Source organism: Trachemys scripta, chromosome 12 (genome assembly GCF_013100865.1).
Source record: "Trachemys scripta elegans isolate TJP31775 chromosome 12, CAS_Tse_1.0, whole genome shotgun sequence".
Lineage (NCBI taxonomy): Eukaryota > Metazoa > Chordata > Testudines > Emydidae > Trachemys > Trachemys scripta.
The window spans coordinates 31,100,282-31,126,570 of NC_048309.1; the positions used below are offsets into that span (position 1 = coordinate 31,100,282).

General features: G+C 48.2%; 1 protein-coding gene across 3 annotated transcripts in view; it reads right to left on the reverse strand.

Annotated features, from left to right (window-relative positions):
* LOC117885724 (rho GTPase-activating protein 39-like) overlaps window positions 1-26,289 on the reverse strand; it is a 133,652-nt gene that overhangs the window by 37,546 nt on the left and 69,817 nt on the right. For all 3 annotated transcript variants that reach the window (XM_034787146.1, XM_034787147.1, XM_034787145.1), the window contains exon 3: window positions 5,194-6,511. In XM_034787146.1, the coding sequence (XP_034643037.1) occupies window positions 5,194-6,511 (1,318 nt within the window). The remainder of the gene's footprint in view (window positions 1-5,193; window positions 6,512-26,289) is intronic.

Consider the following 26,289-nt stretch of genomic DNA (forward strand, 5'->3'; position numbering starts at 1 on the left):
CTGGGGCCGAGCCTCCCCGCCTGGGTAGGCAGCTCGCGCTAGCTTGGCTTGAGAGCACAGTTAGTTAATCCGTGGCCTCGGACCGGAAAGGGGCTGTTCTCTCTCCCAGGAGTGCAGCTGCAGGAGACTGTGTGAGATGCAGTGTTCAGTCGAACACACAGTGCCTCTGAGTAGACTCCACAGAGACTCAGTGAGGATGAACTCATGAACCTTCATCAAGTAGCTACCCTGGATTTGTTTCTAATAATCCACTGGGTCGCAGACTCCAAGACCCAGACAAGATCATTTCACGTGTAACTGTATTTAAACATACAGTCAGCTGCACATTGACCCCGGCACCACCTCCTTAACTCCCCCCAACAATGGGGCTCTCAGCATGCCCTGAAGGTCGACAATTCTGGGCTATTTCTGACTGGATGGGAGGGAACAGTGGAGCCCCGGGCCTGCAAACAGAATGCCCTGCTGCTGCCCCGCTCCTGGTGGTAACCATGGCATTGTACCACAGGGAGAGGATCTCTCTGGTGAGGCTTTTTAGAATCATAGAACTGGAAGGGACCTCGAGAGGTCATCTAGTCCAGTCCCCTGCACTCGTGGCAGGACTAATTATCTAGACCATCCCTGACAAGTGTTTGTCTAACCTGCTCTTAAAAATCTCCAATGATGGAGATTCCACAACCTCCTTAGGCAATTTATTCCAGTGCTTAACCACCCTGACAGGTTGTTTTTCCTAATGTCCAACCTAAACCTCCCTTGCTGCAAGTTAAGCCCATTGCTTCTTGTCCTATTCTCAGAGGTTAAGAAAAACAATTTTTCTTCCTCCTCCTTGTAACAACCTTTTACATACTTGAAAACTGTTATCATGTTCCCTCTTAGTCTTCTCTTCTCCAGACTAAACAAACCCAATTTTTTCAATCTTCCTTCATAGGTCATGTTTTCTAAACCTTTAATCATTTGTGTTGCTCTTCTCTGGACTTTCTCCAATTTGTCCACATCTTTCCTGAAATGTGGCACCCAGAACTGGACACAATACTCCAGCTGAGGCCTAATCAGAGCAGAGTAGAGCGGAAGAATTACTTCTTGTGTCTTGCTTACAACACTCCTGCTAATACATCCCAGAATGATGTTCACTTTTTTGCAACAGTGTTACCCTGTTTACTCATATTTAGTTTGTGGCCCACTATGACCCCCAGATCCCTTTCCACAGTACTCCTTCCTAGACAGTCATTTCCCATTTTGTATGTATGCAACTGATTGTCCCTTCCTAAATGGGATACTTTGCATTTGTCCTTATTGAATTTCATCCTATTTACTCCAGACCATTTCTCCAGTTTGTCCAGATCATTTTGAATTTTAATCCTAGCCTCCAAAGCACTTGCAACCCCTCCCAGCTTGGTATCATCCGCAAACGTTATAAGTGTATAAACTCTATGCCATTATCTAAATAATTGATGAAGATATTGAACAGAACCACATTCAGAACCGATCCCTGCGGGACCCCATTCATTATGCCTTGCCAGCATGACTGTGAACCACTGATGGGAATGGTTTTCCAACCAGTTTTGCACCCACCTTATACTAGCTCCATCTAGGTTGCTAACCCTAATTTGTTTATGAGACGGTCATGTGAGACAGTAACAAAAGCTTTAGTAAAGTCAAGATATACCACATCTACCGCTTCTCCCCTATCCACAAGGCTTGTTACCCAGTCAAAGAAAGCTATCAGGTTGGTTTGACACGATTTGTTTTTCACAAATCCATGCTGACTGTTACTTATCACCTTATTATCTTCTAGCTGTTTGCAAAGTGATTTCTTAATTATTTGCTCCATTATCCTTCCCAGAAGTTAAACTGACTGGTCTGTAATTTCCTGGGTTGTCCTTATTTCCCTTTTTATAGATGGGCACTATATTTGCCCTTTTCCAGTCTTCTGGAATCTCTTCTATTTTCCATGACTTTGCAAAGATAACTGCTAATGGCTCAGGTATCTCCTCAGTCAGATCCTTGAGTATTCTAGGATGCATTTCATCAGGCCCTGGTGACTTGAAGACATCTAACTTGTCTAAGTAATTTTTAACTTGTTCATTCCCTATTTTAGCCTCTTCTAATCCTACCTCATTTTCCCTGGCATCCACTACGTTAGACATTCAATCACCACCAACCTTCTTGGTGAAAACCGAAACAAAGAAGTCATTAAGCACTTCTGCCATTTCCACATTTTCTGTTGTTATTCCCCCCACGAGTAACGGGCCTACCCTGTCCTTGGTCTTTATAGATGTTTATAGATCAAACAGATCTATAGCCTATAGATAGGTGTTTATAGATCAAAACCAACACCTCAAACCAACACCTGGACGCTGAAAAGTGACCAGTGCGGGGCCATGTACTCTCTAAAGCCACCCCATCTACCAAGATGACAGCTGCCCTCTGTACCAGTTCTAGTTTCTGGGCCAGTTTAAGATGTGGCCTCATGTGGCTCGCGTTGCGTTCATCTGATGCTGAAGTGCAAAAGCACGGATGAAGTTAGAGAGCCACATCTAAAACACAAGGACATACCTTTGCAGCCAGAGGCCCATGGAACCTGTCCACCCTGTTGGTGATTAGCAATTGCCCTCTACATCCCTTTGGGATCTCTCAGATAGGAAAGAACCCTACAGCCGCCCCACCAACTCCACCTAAAGCTCAGACGAGCCAGCCACACCTCATGATCAAGGGTATGGAAGGCAGCTGGCAGATCTAACAATACCAGCATGGACACATGGTCATTGTCTGCGGTTAGGAGGCAAACAGAAGAGCACAACAAGAGAAATCTCTAAACCAAATCAGGTACGTAGCTTGACTGACCTGACCAGCGAAATACTGAGAGCTTTGTCTTGCCACAACCTTCTCAATAATCCAAAAAGGGAAGGTGCAACTCTGGCTAGTCTGTCAGTATGGGGTGGTTTCTTGAGCCACAGATGAACACAGGCCTTCTCCAAGGCTGGTGGTATCTTGCCCTTCTTAATGGAGGCAAACAAGGACCCGTCCTTCCCTGGCTGGCCTTCCCCAGTCAGAAAGGACATGGTTCTAAAACAGACTGTGGCTCAAAATCCTCCAACAACTCCAGAACCTCAGTGAGTAACACTGGGCAAGACTCACCAAGTAGATCCTTCCTCTGTCCCCCTAAGATCCTGCTCCACAAAGCACATTTTTAAAGGCCCACCCCCCTTTTTTTTGCATCAGAAAGAAACAAAAAAAGCCACACGCATTTTTTTCTTTGCAATCACCTATACATCTAGGAGCACTTTAAATTTCAACCCCAGAGCTAGTCAGAACAGGATACACATTGAGATTAAGTTGGTGGTTTTCTTGCTAGCAAACAATGCTGAATTTACTTGTGTCGGACTCTTGTCTGGGCCTACCCTCTCCTATCCTAAACCTATGGCTCTATGGGGGTGATAGATTAGCATGTGTCTTCCCCACTTGCTCAGCACCTCCTGGTAACAACATTCTGGGCAGGATAATTTCTCCTGATTTTTTTCTTTTGTTTTTTTTTAAACCCTTGATGGCATCTATTCCTCCAGCTACTGTCCCACCTCCCTTCTCCCAGCATCTCTAAGCCCACTGAACACACTATCCACAACCATTATCCGGAGCTCCTCTCCTCCAATGCCATCCTAGACCCTCTCCAATCTTCCTGTCACCCCTGTACCCTGCTGCAATGGCTCTCACCAAAGCCTCTAATGACCTCTTCCTGGCCAATGTTGAGAACCTGTGCTCCATCCTCATCCTCCTGGACCTGTCCGCTGCCTTCGACCGGGCTTCTCTTCTTGAAAGCTTGGCCTCTTTCAGCTTCCATTTCTTCATCCTCTCCTGCTTCTACTCCTACGGCTCTAGTTAATCCTTCAGAGGATCCCTCTCCTCCCTCTGCCAACTCTCTGTGGGGTTCCACAGGGCTCTGTCCTTTGTCCCCTTCTCCATTCCTTCCACACCTCATCTCTGGGCAATTTAATTCACAAACATAAATTCAGCTATCATCTGTATGGTGAGGACTCTCAGATCTACCTCTACTCCAGGCCATTTTCCTTCTGTCCTAGACTTTGGCCTGCCTTTCTGACATCTCCGGGGAGTCCAGACATCAGCTTAAGGTCACCATGACCAAAACAGAGCTCTTAATCTTCTCGTCAGCCCCTCCCCCATCCCTCTTGTCCATTACCAAGGACAACCCCACCATCCACGCTGTCACACAAGCCTGTCACCTGGGCATCATCTTTGACTCAGCTTTCTCTCTAGACCATCATATGCAGGCTCCTGTCTGGCCTTCACAAATCCCACCTCATCCCACTTACACCCATTCAGAATGCTGTTCCAGAGAGTGTTTTCCTGGCTCCTCCCGTCTGGCCACGTCACCCCTCTTTGCACCCCTCTCCTGGCTCCCTCTTCTCCATCACATCCAAAACAAACACCTTCTCGTTCAGAGCTCTTCAGACAGTCCCTACCTGACCTAGCATCTTTTAGACATGCTCAAAATGTCGGCTCTGAACTCCACTCTGCCAGTAACATCAGCCTCCTTCACCCACTTGTTACATTCAAACAAGCACCTTCCTGCTTCCTCTGCTGCTGCCCCTGTAAGCAGCCTCCAAGCCACCTCACTGTCCTCCACCAAATCCCTCCTTTGCCATGCGGTCTACAAAGAACATGACAACAGTTAGGCAGCTGATGGGCTGAGATGCTGCCTATTATGCTGACCAACACCAAATTGTTGTTTCCTTGTGCTTCCCAGTATGTATCCACCTGTTCTCTTGTGTCTTAGATTGTCTGCTCCTTGGGGCAGGGACCCTTTTTTGCTCTGGGTTTGTACAGCACCTACCACAATGGGTCCTGGTCCATGACACCACAATACAAATAAGTAAATTAAGTCAAGCAATCACATTCAGTGCTACATACTTGGTGCATGGGACCCAACTCTGCTTTCCCTTCCATAATTCCCACCTATCGCATCAGGCATCTGGTCTGAAATAGGATCCTCCACTTACAAAGCTGCAAGATTCTGCAATCTGTTGTTTATTCCCCAAGAATATACAGTGTCTGTACATAAAACTCTTCTGTACAGTAAGTAATCCAGACCCATCAGTACATGGCATGGTGCATTTGGGTTAGAACTACCCCTATCGATTAGCAGCAAGTGATTTAACTGAAATAATCATTGGTACATACCTGAGAGGATGTTCGTGCTGCATCTGATGAAGCCAAACTTGTCTGGCTCGTCACATTCTTTTCTAAAGAGTCCATTTTCTCATAGGTCCTCTTGGACCTCATTACGTCCTGTTGCGTAGCTGGGTCATTCGAGAAGCTCCCCCTCCTCTCCAGTCCCTGTCTGTACAAGGACCTGTTACTAGAGGTCACGTCATCCCTTGAGCGCTGGATGACACCTTTCTTTAAATGGTCTGACTGAAACCTAACTTTACTGCTCCCTGTTGAGGTGGTGTTTTCCAACATGTCGGCATCTAGGCTTGCTTTGCTTCCCCTGCAGGCTGCTGATTTCCCCACCACGGCACGCATCTCCGCAATCAACTTATCGTTCAAAGCACTGAGTTCACTGCTGCTGCCCACTGAGCCAGGTCTTCCCTGACCTGCCATTTGTCTCCTTCCTTTCCTCTTTCGTAAGCTCGGAGAAGGGCCTGTTGAGTAGCCAGAATCCTGTTGACTTATAACAGTAGGGTACTCTTGAGCTTGTGGGCTGTTCTGTCGACTGTGGTGAGCCTCCATATTCTTGAGAACATTGGCTTCCAAGACCCTCCAGGACTGCTTGAAGCTGTCCTTTGAAGAAAGCAGACCAGGCTGCGGTTTAGCAGGGCTATCAACTACCCCCACAGGGCAGTGAAGAGGTTTGGATGACTGGTCAACATTGACCATGTGTTTAATATACTCCCTTCCAGCAGGGCTGTATTCTGTGGTGGAAGGGTTTCGCACATGCTTTTTTCCAGCTTGTTGTTGCTGTTGCATACTTGGGTGCTGCAATAATTTGGTTGGCTGGAGCTGCTTTTTGAAGCTGTTGCTTGGAGATATTTGTGGAGACGTCCCATTTGCATTTACACTCTCAGTGTCCATATCTACAGGAGGTTCGTCATAAATTGGAGAATCTAATGATGGCTCATCATATATAGGTGCTGGAGAGGCATATTTGGGAGATGCAGGCTGTGGTGTCCCTGTTTCGCTCCTTGGCGGAATGTGACAAGGAGGGCCATTCCTTAGCACTAAACAAAACCCACCATTCTCGGTCTTTTTAATCTGCATAGACGGTTTGGTTTCCACTGGAGAGGCTGGCTTTGCAGCAGCTGGGGTCTCGGCTGTGGACTGAGGCTGGGCATATGGGACTGGATTTGGAAGCAGAGATTTCTGGCTGTTGGCTTCTGCAGTAGTCTGTGACTGCAGTGAACTGTTCGATGAATCCTGCACTTGTCTTAAACTGTTAACTTTAACCAGCATGGCCGCTTTAGTGCCTGGCAAAGGCTGCCAGCGGGTAGGAGTGTCCCTGGACAGAGAGAAACACAAACATAGGGAATTATTTAGGAAAAGAAGAAAACAAAAATGCAATTCAGATCTCAGGTCTAGTGGTGAATCGGCCTCAGCTTTTACCCAGACATCAAACTGAATCTCCAAGGTCTTGCACCTAAACTCTGCACCCCCTTTGGGGCTGTTTCCTGGGCATTCGACTTCTAATAACAGGAAATATAATATTTACACATGAGAAAAATGCCTGACTCATCACATGACTCTGTTCAGCCATTTGAGTCAGGTTTTTTCTCTGAGACAATGCTAACCCATTAGAGCACACATTCAAATCTGGTAGCCAATCCTGACTGGCTGGCTAGAGGCGAATAAGAGATCTGCCGGACCACTCCATCACTTGCAATCTTACATGGAAAAGCAGCCAAATGCTTATGCTTCAGAAACTTCTGCCTTGATAGTGATGCTTCCAGCTGAAGGCATTCAATGCCAGAGAGCCCCTGGGGCAAACCCTGGAAGTCAGCGGGAGCGACACCAGAGATGACTGAATGTGGCTCACAGAATGCATGTTGCACCCTAACAACGTAACCAATCTCTAAGGAGAAAATCCTTCCAAACTCTCCTGTATGCCTCAGTGGCCTTGCGGGGAACCCCCTTACCCAGCCCTCAGATCAGCTCCTCTTCCCACTGTGCTCTGGCTTTTTTAAAACAGCCCCCTCTCCTTCCCTTGGGACAGGCCCAGAGCCCTGTGACCTTAGCCATGTGCTTGGGAATGGCTCGTAGATCCCCCTGGGAGTGCCAATCCCAGAGGCATTGTTTCACACTGCGAGAACAGCCTAGACTCAGGTGGGAATCCAGTTTTGAGGCAGGAAAGTCTAACTCCACTGCACAGCCTCGACAGCACCACACAGACCAGGAAGGGCAGGTGTCAGGCATGTGCTGAGCTGCCACGCTGGTGCCATGAGGCAAGGCCTGAGAGACCCAGAGGCAGGGTAGTGACACGCTACTGTTCTTGCTCACTATTATATGTGGGGTACATGATGCAGTGCCACAGAAGGAGCACCAGGAGCTCGGAGCGTATGGCACAGCACATACAACAAAGACACCAGAGCAGGGATGCAGCTCCCCAGCAGAGATCCCCGGGGACCAGCAGGTGTGTACTTACACCCACAATGGCCTCGTATGGAGAGCAACCTCCCTGTATGAAGTTCTTACTTAGACACCTCTCCCCAGGGTCTGTGCACTGGAAATAGCTGCACACACCTCTAGCAGGGGGAGGAAGCTCTGACTGTGGGAGGAGGCATCTGTCCTAACAGAGGGAGGTGGCAGGAGAGCCTGTCGTTTACCCAGCTGAATTGCTGTATTTAGTACTTAGAGACATGGGGGACACAAGAGACATTCCTCAGAAGGGTGGTGGACAAACCCCTGCCCTGCAGTCTCACTCACTCAGGACAGACCCCTCCTTTACCAGGCACCACCAGCAGCCCTCTGCCATCTGACTCGTTTGAGACACAACCCCCAAATCCAACCTCGTTTGCAGTCTTGTGGCATTGTCTAGAGATGTTCCCACCCCTTGGAACGGGTCCACTGCCCCCTCCACTTCCTCTGGGCCTGGTATGTCTGCCCAGCGCCACCCCCCCCTGCAGGATGGCCTGTCTGCCCAGTCCCCTCCCGCTCAGGATGCTGTGTCTGGCCATGTCCCCTCAACCCCTGATGCCTCTCTGCCCCTGCCCAGGATGCTGTGTCTACCCAGTGCCACCCCCCCAGCCCCCCAGGAGGGCCAGACTGCTCTCCCAACCCCCACATGACAGCGATTTACTGTATCTCTCCTGGAACATTCCCTCCTTTCATTGGACCCACATGATGTCGTGATTCCTGCCTCTCATCATGAGGCCCCAACAGGAGGGTCTGAGGCTGACTGGAGACTGCCTGTGTGCTCTGCACTGGGTGCAGCACCAGACTGATTCCCACTAGGGTGCAAAGGTCGCCTGCAGAACGTTAGCAGAGTCCAGGGCGCACTGCCAGAGGACCTGGCTCCAACTCGGTGACAGATGCGTCACGTGTCAGTGCAGCGCTTGGGGAGGAGACACACTCTGGGAGCAGACTGGAAGGTTTGGGTTGAACCCCGCTGTAATGATGCCGTCAGCTGCTCGCTCTCAGACAGACAGCACCCAGGCCTGGGCTCTAAGGATCCCTCCATTTATAACCCCTCACCCCAGCCTCCAAACCACAACCCATCCCACTAAGCACCAGACAGGCCTCGCCTCTCGGAAACACTCAGCACTGCCCCACACTGAGCGGAGAGATCACTGTTGTGCAGCATCCGCGTGGGGCACAATGCTCCTCAACCTGCACGTGCCCAGCCCCTGCCAAGCAGGAAACGAGAGACAGGGAATGGAACGCAGCCTCCCGCAAGGAATCCCCCCCCCTCCCCCCAGGGGAGACAGCCTGGGAATCCAGGCCAGGAAGCCAAACCTGGGTCCCCTGGACAACAGTGCAGGGCACTAGCCCCGAGCAGTGGTCCCCCTGGTGTATTTGGCTATCTCAGCTCCTCTCTGACAATACGCTCTAACCCCCAGCTGGGGCGCCAGGTGTGGCCAGTGCTCTGAGCAGTGTGTGTCTGCGCTCTGCTCACAGGAACGTGGCTGCATTAGCTCTGATCCTCTGTGCCCACGACTCCTCCCTTATGGGCTAAGTCCCTGCAATGGCTGCAGTGCTGGGCAGGGGGCTGGGGCTGGGGCAGAGCAGGAGAGCTCAGTGAAGGACAAAGACAGCATTTGCAAAGAACACTCTGCTCCAACCTGCCCTGAGTCTGGCATCTGCAACCAAATCTGTCGCCCCATGACTGCAATGAGCCAACCCCAACATACACGCACCCACACCACGTCTACCTGCTCACCCATACAAGCCACGTGCACCCACGCACACCATGTGCACGGACCCTCACCGCATCCACACCCACACACCCTGCATGCACACACCCACCAACACACCACGCATATACACCGTGCGCACACACCCACAAACATCCCAGGTACACGCACCCGCACCCACACCCACACCACACGCACCCACCCCCGCACCCTGCGAAGGCACACACACTACGCATCCACACTGCACACACACAGCAACAATACAAAGCCACAGCAAGCTCCCCAGGAAGGCAGTGCCAGCAGCGCAGGTGTCCCTAGACGGGGTTCTGCACTAGTGGGAAGAACCAGGGCAGCAACACCGGGGAGGCTTTCAAATGAGCATTTTCCTCCCTCAGAGTGAGCTTTGGTTGGTTTGGTGTGCACAAACTGGCCGTGTGTAACGGGGGAAGCATGAAGCTCCAATCACCATCCAGGTGGAGGGTGATGGCTCTGACGTCTATGCTCCAAGGGAGGGTTCCAGGCCCCCCCATCCTGGAACTGAGTTCTGAGCTCAGAATCTCTTTCTGGACTGTAACAGTCACACTTCAACTGCAATCTCAAAACATCTACTTCCAGGAGTCAAATCTGGTGGCAACAAGCAGTGGAGGCTGCTCAGGACTAGCTTTACCCTCTTCAGCCAGGCCCAGTCTGCTCCCACTCACTGCTGTCAGCAGGCACTGAACGTCTCTGCATCGCTTTGCATAATCACTGGCAGCTATGGGCAGGCCCCTGGCATTAGGCAGAACAACGCCATTGCTCCAAAGACGTGGCTTGTCCGCTGTATGCAGAGCACTTATCTGAATTTCACTTGCAGAGAAAAGAGACAGATGGAGGGCTGAAAGTTCTGCCCAACTTTGTCCTGCAAGACTATGGGCTGGAGTGCCCTAGTCATCTCTCAGGGAAGTGAGAAATACCTTAGATCTCCCCCCTCTTGATCCATGCCTGGCAACTGGCCTCCTCACTTCAGGAACAGGTTGTTCTGTACAGTGCCAGACAAACTGTCAACATTCAATACTAAATAGTAACAACAGGCCCGAACAGCTTGCAGGGTTGTTCTGCTGATGGTCTCAGTAACCCGCTGATGGTACTTTTCACCACCTCCGAGATACATGACAATGTACTCTCTGAAGAAAGGCAGAGCTCCCTGAACCCCACAGGAGCTGGAGAAGAGCACTCGCCCTGCAGCCTTTGAACAGCTGCAGCTCAGCTATTGTGCTATCCAGTAACGTAGCAGCTTCTGTTCTGTAAGGAAAGTCGGCCTCACCCTGCCTCCCAGCGAGTCGAGCAGCACCACTTCCTGAAACCAGGGCCTGCGAGAGGCCTGCGTATCAGACTGTGTGCATGTCTGACACAGCAGACCAGACACGTTCAGATTCGTTTCTCCAGAGATATTAGAGCTGGGTGCACTCTGGAGGATAATCCTTTGTCCTAACAGGAAAATGCTGATCATGGGCTTCTGTCCCATCTCCCAGCGCAAGCATTCCCTGTTTGACTCTGCAGACAGGGCGCTGCTTTTGGACCTTCAGAACACTCCTTCCCTGGCCCTGGGACAAACTCTCCCAGGTGACAGTGAAGGAGCAGAGCCGAGCCCAGGACTTGGTTCCCTGCACCTTTTGCATTCACATTAATGAGGATACGGAAGGGGGAAAAGAGAGAGTCAGTCTCCAAACAGAAACTGCTTCCTACCTGTGAAGGGGTTTTCTGTGTCAGATGGCTACAGGCTCCCACACTTGCTCCACAGTACTCCAGGGGACCAACCAAGGACCCAGAGGACAGCCCAGGACCCAGGAGTTTGCCTCCTCTTTGCCCCAAGTCGTATGTTTATCAGACGACAGGAACAGCTATTTTCTTCTTCTCACTCCTTGACATTCCCCAAGAAATAGCAGCCAGGGTGGGGCTTCTGCTCGGATACAGCTGAGTCACAAGAGAAAGCCAGCTTACAGGTAGGAACCAATTTCCCTATCAGATCCACCAAACTGGAAAGGGAGGAGGGAGTGCAGCTCTAATGATATAACAGAGCTAATGGGGTGCACATCGGGGTGAGTGGGTGAATTACAGACTTCACCATGTGCCACTGCTGCACACTGGTCTCATTCTCCCAGTGTAGCATCAGAGGTGCCCCTCTCTCTACTCCACAGCAGTGGCCAAAGATATGCAAGGACCAGCCTGGGGCAGAACATAATCGATCTCTTCCAACCAGCCAGAAAGCCAGGGCCCTGACTGAGTGAATGTATCGTACACACTCTTCTGCCCCTCCAGCATATACAGCATGCTCCCCAGTAATAGACCGATAGGTACTCTGTCCTCAGAGGCTGAACCCAGGCAGGTATGATGTGGTGGGATAAGAGAAACAGGCAATGTCATCGTCTCATAACAGAGGAATCCCTCTGGGCTGATGGGTTAACCACATCCACTAAAGCCACAAAAGCCACTGAAACTCTCAGGTTTTGGTGTCAAAACTGCTCTCTCTACATGAGCGCTGGGCCTGGATCACCGCTGCAGACAAGCTTTGGACACTACAGAACTGCACCCCCCCAAAACTAGGAACCAAGGGGGGGGGAAAACACTGATGCTCTGTTATGAGAAGACATATCTGCAGTGAGTTCAAATTGTCTGTGCTCACACACGCAAGGATCCTCTGCCCTGGAGACAGACTGATGGGAAGTAGCAGGCAGCCCACACACAAAAATGGTAGAAGAGCAGACAGAAATCTGGCAACCAAAGTTAGTGTGTGGTGAAGATGCTGTATCAACCAATTTTGAGAAGCAGCAGATTAGGATGGTGAGGCAGTTCAAGTGCTTCTCTTTTTTTCCTGCCTGTCCTTCCTGAATAAGATATGCCCAGTATTGCAGTCATGAGATTTACCCCCCGCAAGTCTCTGATGTCAGTTAAGACATAGTATAGCTTGTGTACTAAGACTTCCAGTTCTTCCTTATTCCCCGTACTCCTTGCCTTTGTGTATAGACACCTAAGATGTTAAGCAGATTCCCCACTGTTTTCCTGCTTGCTGCTCCTATAAACCCATTGTAATTTCCCCCGCTCCCAACATCTAACCCTCTGTTCCGGTCACCTTTTTTATACCTACCTCTGGGCTTTTGTCACCTGCCCCCTTTGAACCCAGTATCTGTGTTTAAAAGAAGGGGTGCTCACACTCACCAAATCTGGGAAATGAGGGTGATGGGGTACCTATGTAAGTGCTAGCTATGATTGATTGGTATTACAGAGCAGACAGCAAAAACATCAGCAGTAAAAGATGTCACAATAGAAAGCTTTTGATAAAGTCTTCTGTGCTCTCTGCTAGCCCCTGCACAGCCACAAATGGTGTCAAAAGAATGTTAGACGGTTTCTTATTCCACTGCTGGGAGAAGCAACAAGGGTGAAACCTGAATCTGTATTAACCAGTGAAAAGGGAACGGAACCAGCTCTCGTGTTGTGCAGTAGAATGGAGAGGGGACTAAACGAGGAGAGGAGAGGGAAAGCGAGTCACTCTGAAAAGGAAAGATATGGAACTTGTAGGAACTGTGACTGACGAGCAGGTCAGGGTGGGCTCCCACGTGAGATGTGCGACAGCACAGCTGGCCCTTTCAGTAAGATGGAGAACCAGCAAAGGGGAAACTTGCATACGAAACAGGTACGTTTTGAGAGATAAAGCAAAGGGAACACGAAAATGCTTGCGGGGGGGGAGGGGATCTGTTTGCTTTGCCATCATGCTGGAGATCTGGGATTGCGCTAGGTACTGTAGATTAGAGCCTTGCCCCCCGGAACCAAACCCAGCGGGACCCGACTGCAAGCGTACGCATGGGCTGAAAACAACCCAGCACGCTCAGGCTCGGGTCAGGCAGTCTCTGACCACCTCCTGCCTGGGAGCTGGGCCCAGTGGTGGCTGCTGCATGCCCCACTCCTGCCAGCCACCGCCACCTTGCTGAGCTGTATGTGCTGCAGAGCGAGTGTGCTGATGAGCTGCAGTGCCTCTCGCTCCACAAAACACGGCGCAGCAAGGTAAGGGCGGTGGGAGAAGCTGGGCACACAGCCGCCACCACACGACTCCCACCCCACCCTCAGGCCGGCTGCCACCAACGCACAACCTCCCTGGGCAGGCAGCGGATGGCAGACAAGGGGCAGGCGGCCACCACCGCATGACCTCCCTGGCCAGGCGGCCATCACCGCACGATCCGCCAGGCTGGCAGTGGATTGGCAAATGCCGGGCACACAACCACCACTACACAACCCCGTGGGCAGGCGGTGGCCGGAGACAGATCATGACCATGGAGTTTGGGGAGTGGGAAGTCCCTACCTGGCCAAGCCACAAGAGCGAAGAGGCAGCAACAGTTTCATAGGGAGCAGCCTGGGCAAGGGGAAACCAGCTGCCCTTGGCGTGCACAGAACTGGGTTGAGGAACAGTCTGTGGGCCAGGAAGTGAATTAACCCTGACAGCTCCATGGAGGAAATGAAGTAAAGAAAACTGAGTCCAGGCTGGCAGGCAGCCCCCATGCAAACTGACCCCAATCTGTATAAGGTTGGGTTTGCGTTGGGTAAGAAAACAACCCTCCCTCCCCGCCCCCCACTCGGCTCAGTTCGGGTTCAGACAGGCTGTGACCTACTCGGGTTCAGGCTGGGCCTTAGAATTAGGTCTGAGCAGAACCCCCTGCTGGGAACGCTGCACCTTGGACCTAACAGAGAAGAGACTAGGAGAGTCACAGCATGCAAAGGAGGTTTCACAATACACTGTCACAGCTGGGCTGCAGGCTGCCTGAGCCTTCCCAGTGCTAGTGGGCCCCAACATGTGCCTAGGCCATCTACAGGCTCCTCCCCTGGATGTGGTCAGCATGGCCAATGGGAAAGGTACACAGTATACGAACTAGGGGTGGAGCAGGGGCAAGCAAACGGTGCCTGAACTCCAGGGACTCACAAGGAGAGCACAGGAACCTGGTCCACAGCCCAGCGATCTTTGTAGTGCTGACCCTTTGTGAGCCCAACTTACATTAACCAGGGGGCAGAGCTGGGCGGGCCAGGTGGAACTGGAGCCAAAGTAAATGTGTTGAAAAGCAGGCACTGGAATAGCAGCTGCCTTCATCTCCCATTTGTGCAGCTCAGAACAATTACCAGGGGTCACTGTACTAAACTGCAGTGCAGCTTTGATCTGTGGTGAGAAGTATTTTGGGTTGTTTTTACAACTGAAGAGGAAACACTCATTCAGCACAGAGACTACAAAGAAACAAACGAGCTGCATCCTGTGCGAGGAAGGCTAGGGGCGTGAGCAGGAGGAGCTGCCTGTTCTTTCAAATGGAATCTTTCCGAGCACACAGGGCTGCTCTGGAAAGAGCACGTAGATTATCCATGGCCTACGTCTGAAATGGGCTCCAAGCCCCAGGGGTGGTCACATTTCTAAGGGATTGCCACTTAGGTCTTGAACAAAACCGAAGAGACTATGCCGTCTGGGTGAGCTACAGGAGCCAGAGCTCCTTCCAGGGAGTGCTCAGCACGTTGGCTTTGGGCAGTCACATTCTCTGAGCAGTTCATTCAGCCCCGTGCGGCTAGGTCTGTGGGGTGTTTCTGGGTCTAGGTTAATAGGCCATGTCCCTTCTTGCTGCCTAGCTCATTTCAAGGCTGTTGTTACAAGAGCAGATTAACTGAGCCAGAGGCAGAAACTCTCGTTAGTTTCTACAATTGTCCTCCAGCTTTTGACTCCCTCCAGGGGTTCACCAGGTGTTGAGTTCAGGTTGATTTCTCCACTACTCCCACTGTCTCCCTGGAGAACAAGTGCTCAGTTCCTGTGCAGTTTCACCTCACCTCCATTCCCTTCACATCCACCCATGGCTGTAAGTGAGGCTAGGAACTTACTCCCTTCCATGGAGAGCAGGCCCTGCTAAAAGTACCATTCCCTGGGGCAAAGGAATCCAGGTTCACTTTCCAGTGTGCTTTCTTCTGCCTGCTTGACAGGAAAGGGCAGGCAAAACCTGCCCAGGTGGTGAGTCTCAGGGAAGAGTGTATTCGCCTGTGAGCATAATGTAACAGTGACAGAAAGGGAAGGGGGGAGTCATCTGATTTGTAAAAATCTACAGAATCATAATTTCAGTGGTGTCACCTTCTGTGGTGTGATTGGGGAGTGAGAGGTCTCGCTGCCCACCCCGCCGGCTCCCTGCTCCAGGTCCTCCAGTTGGATATTTTGATAATGCATTGGCATCAGAAATGGGTCGAGTTGGATGTCATTCGAAAGCCTTTGCTCCCATGAACGCACCGGTATCACACAACAAATTGAGAACCGTTATATGGAGATATAGTCAAGAAAATGTTTTAAAATGAAAGTTTTTTTTAAATTATACTTCAAGCAACACATCCCTGTGTTACATAAAAAAGGCAGTGATCTTTGGTAATCCCAGGGAAGTTAGCCTTGACATGTAGGGCTGAAGACAGTTATTCAGCAAAGTCATCACCAATGTCGTCTCCGTCTAAGGCACTGCTACTGCCATACCGATCCTTGTCCATGCCCCACTCGCACAGCTCCATACAAGACAGGCTGCTGGCCAACCATTTGCAGGGTGGTGAGCATCTGGTCTTTTCGCACGATCATTTGGTTGGGTGAAGGATTGATATGGAAGCACATGGTATTTCACACATAACTGGTGTGATCAGTCCATCCACCAAGACCCATCCATGCCTGATAAGGGATGGTAGTTTTAGATGCACTTGATCATCCCGGAGCCATTCCATTGTTTAATAATTTGCCCGTTTGATAACAGGTATAAATGCTCTCCTTGTCAGTAGCATTTTTTCCATATCTGCTTCTTGAAAAGCATCCACGAATGTAACTCTGCAAGTGTCGTAATGTTGGTCTTCAAATGGTAAACTCAACCTATGAATGCCTCCAGTGCATTTACAACCTCATCAGTGACTCTCTCAGCTGCTCAGAGCACCTTCAGAGTGAGGATAGAGCCTTCCAAGGCTGAAGCAAGCGCCAGAGGGAATGATCCATGTATGAATCCTGCCAGTCAGACTTGGTAGCCCCATGATTGATGTTCAAATGCAATGGAACATTGCATATGTTGTAGGTGAAAGGCAAACTAATACACATCTTGCATGGTTTTCTTAAGCCAGCACCTATTGACAATGTGACCTATGCCAGCAAAGGCCTTCCAGCGTAGCAAACATAGTTAGTTTGGCTGAGTTACAAGCTCTTGGAATACCAGAAACTCTAAACACCTGCTGCAATTTGGCTGAACACTTCATTATGAGGTTCAGAGAAAATACTGGAACTATGACAATGACTGACCATGCTGTGATGTACCTGTCTCCTGCAATGGCATGGCATGTCCTGATTCTCTGTATCATTTGACAGTATATCTTCTATCTCTTCAGCTGAAGCCATACTCAGTGATTTCTCACCTCTGGAGTGCATCCCACTTTTGCATAATAACCAAGTGAGGCCAAGGTTAGTGAATGTAGAAAGCGCTGCTAAAATCAATGTAACTGCTACTTCAATGAAAACTGGACTCTTTGGCTTCAGAATTCTAGGGCCTAGGTAGGAAAGTGAGTGAGTCACAGAGTCAGGAAGCAAATTCAAGGAACTGTTCTTTGCTGATCCAGATAGCACTTGAGGCTGGGACTGGTCCCCATTAACATGCTCCTGATAGCAGACCGTAACAGTAGCATGATGGGACCTTTGCCATCTGCTATCTCTTCAAGGAAGTCTAAGTTATCAGCAGCACAAAATATAAACCTGCCCTTGACAAGGTCTGGGGGGGAACGTACAACCCTTCATTCAGTTCTACACGGCAAAGCACCTCATTTGCAATTGCGGTCTCCAGGCGCAGTACTTTCTGTAGTTAATGGAGGAGCCAGCGCTGTGCGCAAGCCACACAAGGAATTTGCTACAGGTTTTGGAATGAATTGTTAAACCACCAGCCATTTGCAGCAGTAGACTATGCACATGCTGCACAATTGTCATGTATGTGTTGGAAACCTTTCACTCAAGCCCTCATATATGACGCTTTGTGATAAAATGACAGCCTAGTGCTCTATTTGCTTCCCATCATACTTGCTGGTGCTGAAGTCACTGCGACCACCAATGCACCACTTAAAGGAGTAGTACAAGGCACGCAGTATTATTCTTTCATTCTTGGCATCTGAAATTCCCACGTACTGCAGGACAAAATGCTTTTCCCTAAAAACTTAGCAGCTGCAAACAAAGTCTTCATACTACTGTTGACATCAGTGCATCTTTTACAGATTTAAAGGATATACACTGTGATTCATTTCTTCGTATAGGATTGCCAAAAACTAAACTCATATTAGTCCATATTACCCACAATTCACCTTCAATAAGTGCCTTTCTGCTAAGCATTTGTTCCTCTTCAATCCAGTTCAAAGCACATATTTCTTTGAACTTAGCCTCTGCGTCAGCCATCGCCACCACTTTCCCATCCATTAGAACCGCTCCAAGGAAATGTATTAACTCCAGCTGAGTTGCACAGTTTGCAGAAGTAAAATCAGTATTTGTTTCAGTTGTTTCTTCTTTTTGACACAACACTTTAGTTACATTCTTGGGGTACCACTCCATGTGATATGCCACGGGCGTCTTTTGGGTCAATGTGGCACTTTACTTTACTTTCCATGCAATGTTCTTGCAGAGTGACAGCTTCATACAGTTTCTCACCTGTCTCACATGTTGAAACTGCTTAATGGATGGCCTCCGTCTGACCACAGAAGAAATAAGTGTTCTAGAAATTCATGCCATGTGCCGTAGTATAAGGCGAGTCTTACCCACAGCTGGCACTTGTCCCAGCACTTTCAACTGTTTTCTGATGCTCAATGTACTTCCTCTCCAACCTTGCCAAATTCAGCTTACGGGTGCACTTCGTACAGCATGTAAGATATCACCAAGCATTGTGTTTAACCAAGTTTTCTATACTGGTATTCTCCAAAACAGCAAGTTACTAGTCGATACTCTTCATCTCCCCATGATGCGTAAAGATGGTCAAGACCAAAATAAAACCAAGGATTGTGTAATAAATTAATTACAAGCCCAAAGTAATTATGTTATGTAATGTAGGTTATGTGACTACATGCACGTCATTCGTGGATGGATTCCAGTCATTTCTAGCTTGATGCTGACCTCTTAAATGGTGCCTCATTACAATTCTTTTGACATAATAGAAAAAGCTGATAATCAGTACCACTGAACGGCTTCTTTTTTGCCGATGATGGCAAACCAACTTGGAATACTCCCTCCATTTACAGTAATCTAACATTCAAACAGTTAATCTGGTCTCACGTTCAGAGCATTAACTGTTAACACAGCACTGTCAGTTGAGGTCCAAAATGTAATTTTGTGAGGGCTGCATGTTTAACATGCCTGTATTAAAGTATAATTTTAAAAAGTCGACTTTTAAATATTTTTCAACTATCTATCTACATAATTGTTCTAGGTATGTCATGTTTGGTACCACTGCTGTTTGTGGGAAAAAGGGCTTTCAAATGATACCCAACTCAACCCACTTCCAACAACATTATTCTCAAAATGTCCACCAAACAGAGGACCTGGAGCTGGGAGCTGTGTTATGTGAAGGGGTAAATAATACTTTCTTATTCACTTTCTCTACAATATGCATGATTTTATAAACCTCTATCATATCCCTCCTTAGTCGTCTCTTTTCCAAGCTGAAAAGTCCCAGTCTTATTAATCTTTCCTCATATGAAAGCTGTTCCACACCTCTAATCATTTTTGTTTCCCTTCTCTGTACATTTTCCAATTCTAATATATCTTTTTTGAGATGGGGTGACCAGAACTGTATGCAGTATTCAAGGTGTTAGTGGATTTATATAGTAGCATTATGATATTTTCTGTCTTCTTATCTATCCCTTTCCTAATGGTTCCTAACATTCTGTTTGCTTTTTTGACTGCTGACTGCTGCACATTGAGTGGATGTTTTCAGGGAACTATCCATGATTACTCCAGGATCCCTTGCTTGAGTAGTAACAGCTAATTTACACCCTATCATTTTTTACGTACAGTTGGGATTATGTTTTCAATGTGCATTACTTTGCATTTATCAACACTGAATTTTTTGCAAACAGGGGCTGCTAACAGGGAGTTTCGCAAGGGAGTTCTCCAGGTGAAGGAGGAGCAATACAGCACCCTTTTGGGGGTAAGTGACTGTCTGTAGTGTGTGTTTGTTTGTGTTTGGGGGTTTCTAACTGTGTGCTGAGCTTGTGTTTGTCAGTCTGTTTGTTTGTTTGTTTGTTTGAAGGACCATGGGCTGTGGCTGGCAGTTGGAAGCTGTGAGCTTCAAAGGAAGGTTTGAAAGCTAGAAGCCTCTGGTAAGTGGCTGAGCCTTAATCAGTGAGCGGGGCATTCATACAGGCCAGGGCTTTATAAAGCAGTGCACAAGCGACCAGGGAGCTTTTGCAAACAGGGGCTGCTAACAGGGAGTTTCGCAAGGGAGTCTGGAAGGGGAGCGAGAAGGGGGCGAGGGTCCCTTGCTGGTTCTATCTGTTTTCCCTTTATTCCCCTTAAAACCTATAAGCCAACTACATTCAAAACTTCTTGCTTAAACAACCATTTCAGTGGACAGGGGGCTGTAGACGGGAGTTTGACAGAGGGAGGCTTAGGATGGTTAGGAAGACCCGCAACACCTGTGCCAGCACTGCTTCTGTCTCCTCCACCTGCACCTGTAGCCAGACAGAGCGCCTGAGCATGGATTCTTCTACCCAGATCCTGGTGTGGTTTTGCAGAGACTGTAACTTGCAATTTCCACTTACTGATATCCAGGCTGGGGGGACCATCCAATGTGAAAGGTGCCTGCTGGTGGAATCTCTCAGGCAGCAGGTGGGGGAGCTACAGGAGGAGGTGGCTAGGTTGAGGAGCATCCAGATCCACGAACAATTCCTGGACAGTGTCCACGTGGAGACTGCTGAGGTAGCTGTCCCAGTACACAGGACTGCTGATACACCACTGATGGAGGAGGAGATGGCTCAGGGTGGACACTGGCAGCTGGTTACTTCTGGCAGCAGGCAGTGCTCCACCCCTGCTCCGAGCCCTCCCGCCGTGGTAATAGGTAACTGTTATGCTCTTCTTGATACAGGAGAGAAGGAATCACCCCCTACAGTAAAGGAGGAGAAGCCTCGTACCCCTAAGGCTGGGAGGTCTGCTGCCACCACTGCGAATAGGAAACGTAGGGTAGTGGTGGTCGGAGACTCTCTGCTGAGGGGGACGGAGGCGCCCATCTGTCGCCCTGACATTTCATCTCGGGAGGTATGCTGCCTGCCGGGAGCCCGGATCCGAAATGTTATGGAGGCATTGTCGAGGATTATCCAGCCCTCTGACTACTACCCCATGCTACTCATCCATGTGGGCACAAATGATACTGCGCGGTGTGACACTGAGTGGATCAAGAGTGGGATAATACACATGATTGGAATGTTGGTGTGGATGGGTACAGCTTGCTCAGGAAGGATAGACAGGGGAAAAAGGGAGGAGGTGTTGCCTTATATATTAAAAATGTACACACTTGAACTGAGGTAGAGATGGACATAGGAGATGGAAGTGTTGAGAGTCTCTGGGTTAGTCTAAAAGGGGTAAAAAACAAGGGTGATGTCATGCTAGGAGTCTACTACAGGCCACCTAACCAGGTGGAAGAGGTGGATGAGGCTTTTTTTAAACAACTAACAAAATCATCCAAAGCCCAAGATTCGGTGGTGATGGGGGACTTTAACTATCCAAATATATGTTGGGAAAATAACACAGCGGGGCACAGACTATACAACAAATTCTTGGACTGCATTGCAGACAACTTTTTATTTCAGAAGGTTGAAAAAGCTACTGGGGGGAAGCTGTTCTAGACTTGATTTTAACAAATAGGGAGGAACTCATTGAGAATTTGAAAGTAGAAGGCAGCTTGGGTGAAAGTGATCATGAAATCATAGAGTTTGCAATTCTAAGGAAGGGTAGAAGGCAGTACAGCAAAATAGAGACAATGGATTTCAGGAAGGCGGATTTTGGTAAGCTCAGAGAGCTAATAGGTAAGGTCCCATGGGAATCAAGACTGAGGGGAAAAACAACTGAGGAGAGTTGGCAGTTTTTCAAAGGGACACTATTAAGGGCCCAAAAGCAAGCTATTCCGCTGGTTAGGAAAGATAGAAAATGTGGCAAAAGGCCACCTTGGCTTAACCACGAGATCTTGCATGATCTAAAAAACAAAAAGGAGTCGTCATAAAAAATGGAAACTAGGACAGATTACAAAGGATGAATATAGGCAAACAACACAGGAATGCAGGGGCAAGATTAAAAAGGCAGAGGCACAAAAGGAGCTCAAACTAGCTACGGGAATAAAGGGAAACAAGAAGACTTTTTATCAATACATTAGAAGCAAGAGAAAGACCAAAGACAGGGTAGGCCCACTGCTCAGTGAAGAGGGAGAAACAGTAACAGGAAACTTGGAAATGGCAGAGATGCTTCATGACTTCTTTGTTTCGGTCTTCACCGAGAAGTCTGAGGAATGCCTAACATAGTGAATGCTAATGGGAGGGGGTAGGTTTAGCAGATAAAATAAAAAAAGAACAAGTTAAAAATCACTTAGAAAAGTTAGATGCCTGCAACTCGCCAGGGACTGATGAAATGCATCCTAGAATACTCAAGGAGCTAATAGAGGAGGTATCTGAGCCTCTAGCTATTATCTTTGAAAATCGTGGGAGACGGGAGAGATTCCAGAAGACTGGGAAAGGGCAAATATAGTGCCCATCTATAAAAAGGGAAATAAAAACAATCCAGGAAACTACAGACCAGTTAGGTTAACTTCTGTGCCGGGGAAGATAATGGAGCAAGTAATTAAGGAAATCATCTGCAAACACTTGGAAGGTGGTAAGGTGATAGGGAATAGCCAGCATGGATCTGTAAAGAACAAATCGCGTCAAACCAATCTGATAGCTTTCTTTGATAGGATAATGAGTCTTGTGGATAAGGGAGAAGCTCTGGATGTGGTATACCTCGACTTTAGTAAGGCATTTGATACGGTCTCGCATGATATTCTTATCGATAAACTAGGCAAATACAATTTAGATGGGGCTACTATAAGGTGGGTGCATAACTGGCTGGATAGCCGTACTCAGAGAGTTGTTATTAATGGTTCCCAATCCTGCTGGAAAGGCATAACAAGTGGGGTTCCGCAGGGGTCTGTTTTAGGACCGGCTCTGTTCAATATCTTCATTAACTACTTAGATATTGGCATAGAAAGTACGATTATTAAGTTTGCGGATGATACCAAAGTGGGAGGGATTGCAACTGCTTTGGAGGACAGGGTCATAATTCAAAATGATCTAGACAAATTGGAGAAATGGTCTGAGTTAAACAGGATGAAGTTTAACAAAGACAAATGCAAAGTGCTCCACTTAGGAAGAAAAAATCAGTTTCACACATACAGAATGGGAAGAGACTGTCTAGGAAGGAGTACGGCAGAAAGGGATCTAGGGGTTAAAGTGGACCACAAGCTAAATATGAGTCAACAGTGTGATGCTGTTGCAAAAAAAGCAAACGTGATTCCGGGATGTATTAACAGGTGTGTTGTGAGCAAGACACGAGAAGTCATTCTTCCGCTCTACTCTGCGCTGGTTAGGCCTCAGCTGGAGTATTGTGTCCAGTTCTGGGCACCGCATTTCAAGAAAGATGTGGAGAAACTGGAGAGGGTCCAGAGAAGAGCAACAAGAATGATTAAAGGTCTTGAGAACATGACCTATGAAGGAAGGCTGAAAGAATTGGGTTTGTTTAGTTTGGAAAAGAGAAGACTGAGAGGAGACATGATAGCAGTTTTCAGGAATCTAAAAGGGTGTCATAAGGAGGAGGGAGAAAACTTGTTCACCTTAGCCTCTAAGGATAGAACAAGAAGCAATGGGCTTAAACTGCAGCAAGGGAGGTCTAGGTTGGACATTAGGAAAAAGTTCCTAACTTGCAGGGTGGTTAAACACTGGAATAAATTGCCTAAGGAGGTTGTGGAATCTCCATCTCTGGAGATATTTAAGAGTAGGTTAGATAAATGTCTATCAGGGATGGTCTAAACAGTATTTGGTCCTGCCATGCGGGCAGGGGACTGGACTCGATGACCTGTCGAGGTCCCTTCCAGTCCTAGAATCTATGAATCTATGAATTTCATCTGCATTTTGTTGCCCAGTTACCTAGTTTTATGAGATCCCTTTGTAACTCTTCGCAGTCTGCTTTGGATTTGAGTAATTTTGTATCATCTGTAGACTTTACAACCTCACTGTTTATCCCTTTTTCCAGATCATTTGTGAATATGCTGAAGAGTGGTGTTCCCTAGGGACACCACTATTTACTTCTCTCCATTCTGAAAACTGACGATTTATTCCTACCCTTTGTTTCCTCTCTTTTAACCAGTTACTGATCCAGAGAGGATCTTCCCTTTTTTCCCAGGACTGCTTACTTTGCTTAAGAGCCTTTGGTCAAAGACTTTCTGAAAGTCCAAATACACTATATCCACTGGCTCACCCTTGTCCACATGCTTGTTGATGCCCTCAAAGAATTCTAATAGACTGTTGAGGCATGATTTCCCTTTACAAATGCTGCATTGACTCTTCCCCAACAAATCGTGCCCATCTATATCTGATAATTCTGTTCTTTACTATAGTTTCAGCCAATTTGCCTGGTACTGAAGTTAGGCTACCCAGCCTGTAATTGCCAGGATCGCCTCTGGAGCTTTTTCAAAAATTGGTGCCACATTAATTGATCTAAGCCGTAGGTAACATACCACAGTTAGTAGTTCTGCAATTTTATATTTGAATTCCTTCAGAACTCTTGGGTGAATCCCATCTGGTGATTTATGACTGTTTAATTTATCAATTTGTTCAAAAACCTCCTCTACTAACATCTCAATCTGGGACCGTTCCTCAGATTTGTCACCTAAAAAGAATAGCTCAGGTGTGGGAATCTCCCTCACATCCTCTGCAGTGAAGACCGATGCGAAGAATTCATTTAGTTTCTCCACAATGTCCTTATCGCTCTTGAGTGCTCCTTTAGCACCTCAGTCATCCAGTGGCTCCACTGATTGCTTGACTGGCTTCCTGCTTGTGATGTACTTGAACAACAATTAGAAATGTTGATGGGAAAAGGTATGAAAGGGAGACAGAGTGAAACAGTCCAAACAATTGAACTTACTGATAGAACTCAAGATCATGCTGGGTAAACAAGAAAAGTGTGGGACCAGAAATCAGTGAACCAAAATTGGTGTGTTGCAAACTAGGCCTAACTGGTGGACAAAATAATGAGAAATTTCTGTCCCACCATTCCCTTTGTGGGTCCTTAAAGAATCTTTGGGGAGAAAAATTGGCTACTAGAGCAAGCTATAAAACTATACCTGGGTTCAAAAAAGAATTAGGTAAGTTCATTGAGGACAGGTCGATCAATGGCTGTTAGCCAAGATGAGCAGGGTCACAACCACAAGGCTGGGTATCCCTAGCCTCTAACTGCCAGAAGCTGGGAATGGATGACAAGGGATGGATCACTCACTAATTGCCCTGTTCTGTTCATTCCCTCTGAAGCACCTGGCAATGGCCACTGTCGGAAAGCAAGTACTGGTCTGACCCAGTATGGCCATTCATATGTTCCTATGTTAGCTTCACCATCATGGCTGCCACCCCCACCATTTTTTGGGGCCCCGACCTTCATTGTTCTGATCCTGAGAGATGTCCTGACCAGACCAGGACAGAGAGAAAGGGACCTAGATGACATCATCACCTCTACTAGCCCCAGCTGAATCCAAAGTACCACCTGGGATGAAACAGGATCAGACTGTAACACCAGCTCCAGTCCATCTCAGCTAACCTCTTCTCTTTCCCCACAAGACAGCTATTGCCATCTTTAATACCATGTGGGTGACTGTCAAACAAGATGCTTTTACCTTCTAAAACTCTCTCCACCTAAAGGGAAAGGGAACAAGGGATGTTGTTAAAATGAAAAGCCTATTTAACACTTAACATTTCAAACACTGTTTCTCCTTCTTTCCTTTACCTTTAATAAAAGGTTAAAAAGGATGTTAAATGGTGCATTTGCCATGGGACTAAGCAGGCTGAGCTCTCTGGATACCAAACCCCAAACCTGTTTAACTCTGTTTGATGCTGGATGGCGACTGGGTTACTTTAAAACCATTAGCCTGTATAGTGTATCGAAGTGAATACCCTAGGCCCATATCTGAGCTATCATGGGGACATCCGTGTGAGAGAAGCTGGGAGTTCTTTCAGGACTGTAGTTTTTTAGCTGGAGGACCCCAGGAGGTGTTGCCATCCCAGGGCGGCATCAGAGGCTCACTTTGAAATGAGCAGTTAGTAAATCTTTGATCCCAAATCTGATTGAAAATGCAACTGGCCCACAAAGAGCAAATGTGCTAAACGAACATAACAAAGGATTTTATTCCTGCTCTAAGTGCAAATCTCAGCACTTGCTGACACAATTGAGTCATTAGGGCCCTCCACACTCCCACAGCAGGGCAATGGTTCGATTTCTTAGGGTTACCATTCGTCCGGATTCCCCCGGACATGTTCGGCTTTTTTGAGTTAAAAATAGCGTCCGGGGGAATTTGTCAAAGTCCGGACTTCCCCCCCCCCCCCCCCCATCATGCAGAGCGCGCGCAGCTTACAGAGCAGCCGGGGCTCCAGCAGCCAGAGCCAGAGCCAGAGCCCTTCCTTCACTTCCCCCTCCTCTCTCCTGAAACTTGACACCACTCCCCTCCGCTCTCTCCCTCCCCCTCCCTCCCTGCATTCTCAGATCGCCGGCCGTTCGCCGTCTGGAGCTCCGACCCTGCTCCCCTCCCCCGCTGTCGAGCGCGCCGCTCTGCAGCACAGTAAGGGGGCCGGGGGCCAGAGAAGCGGCAGGGAGGTTCTGGGGGGGGGG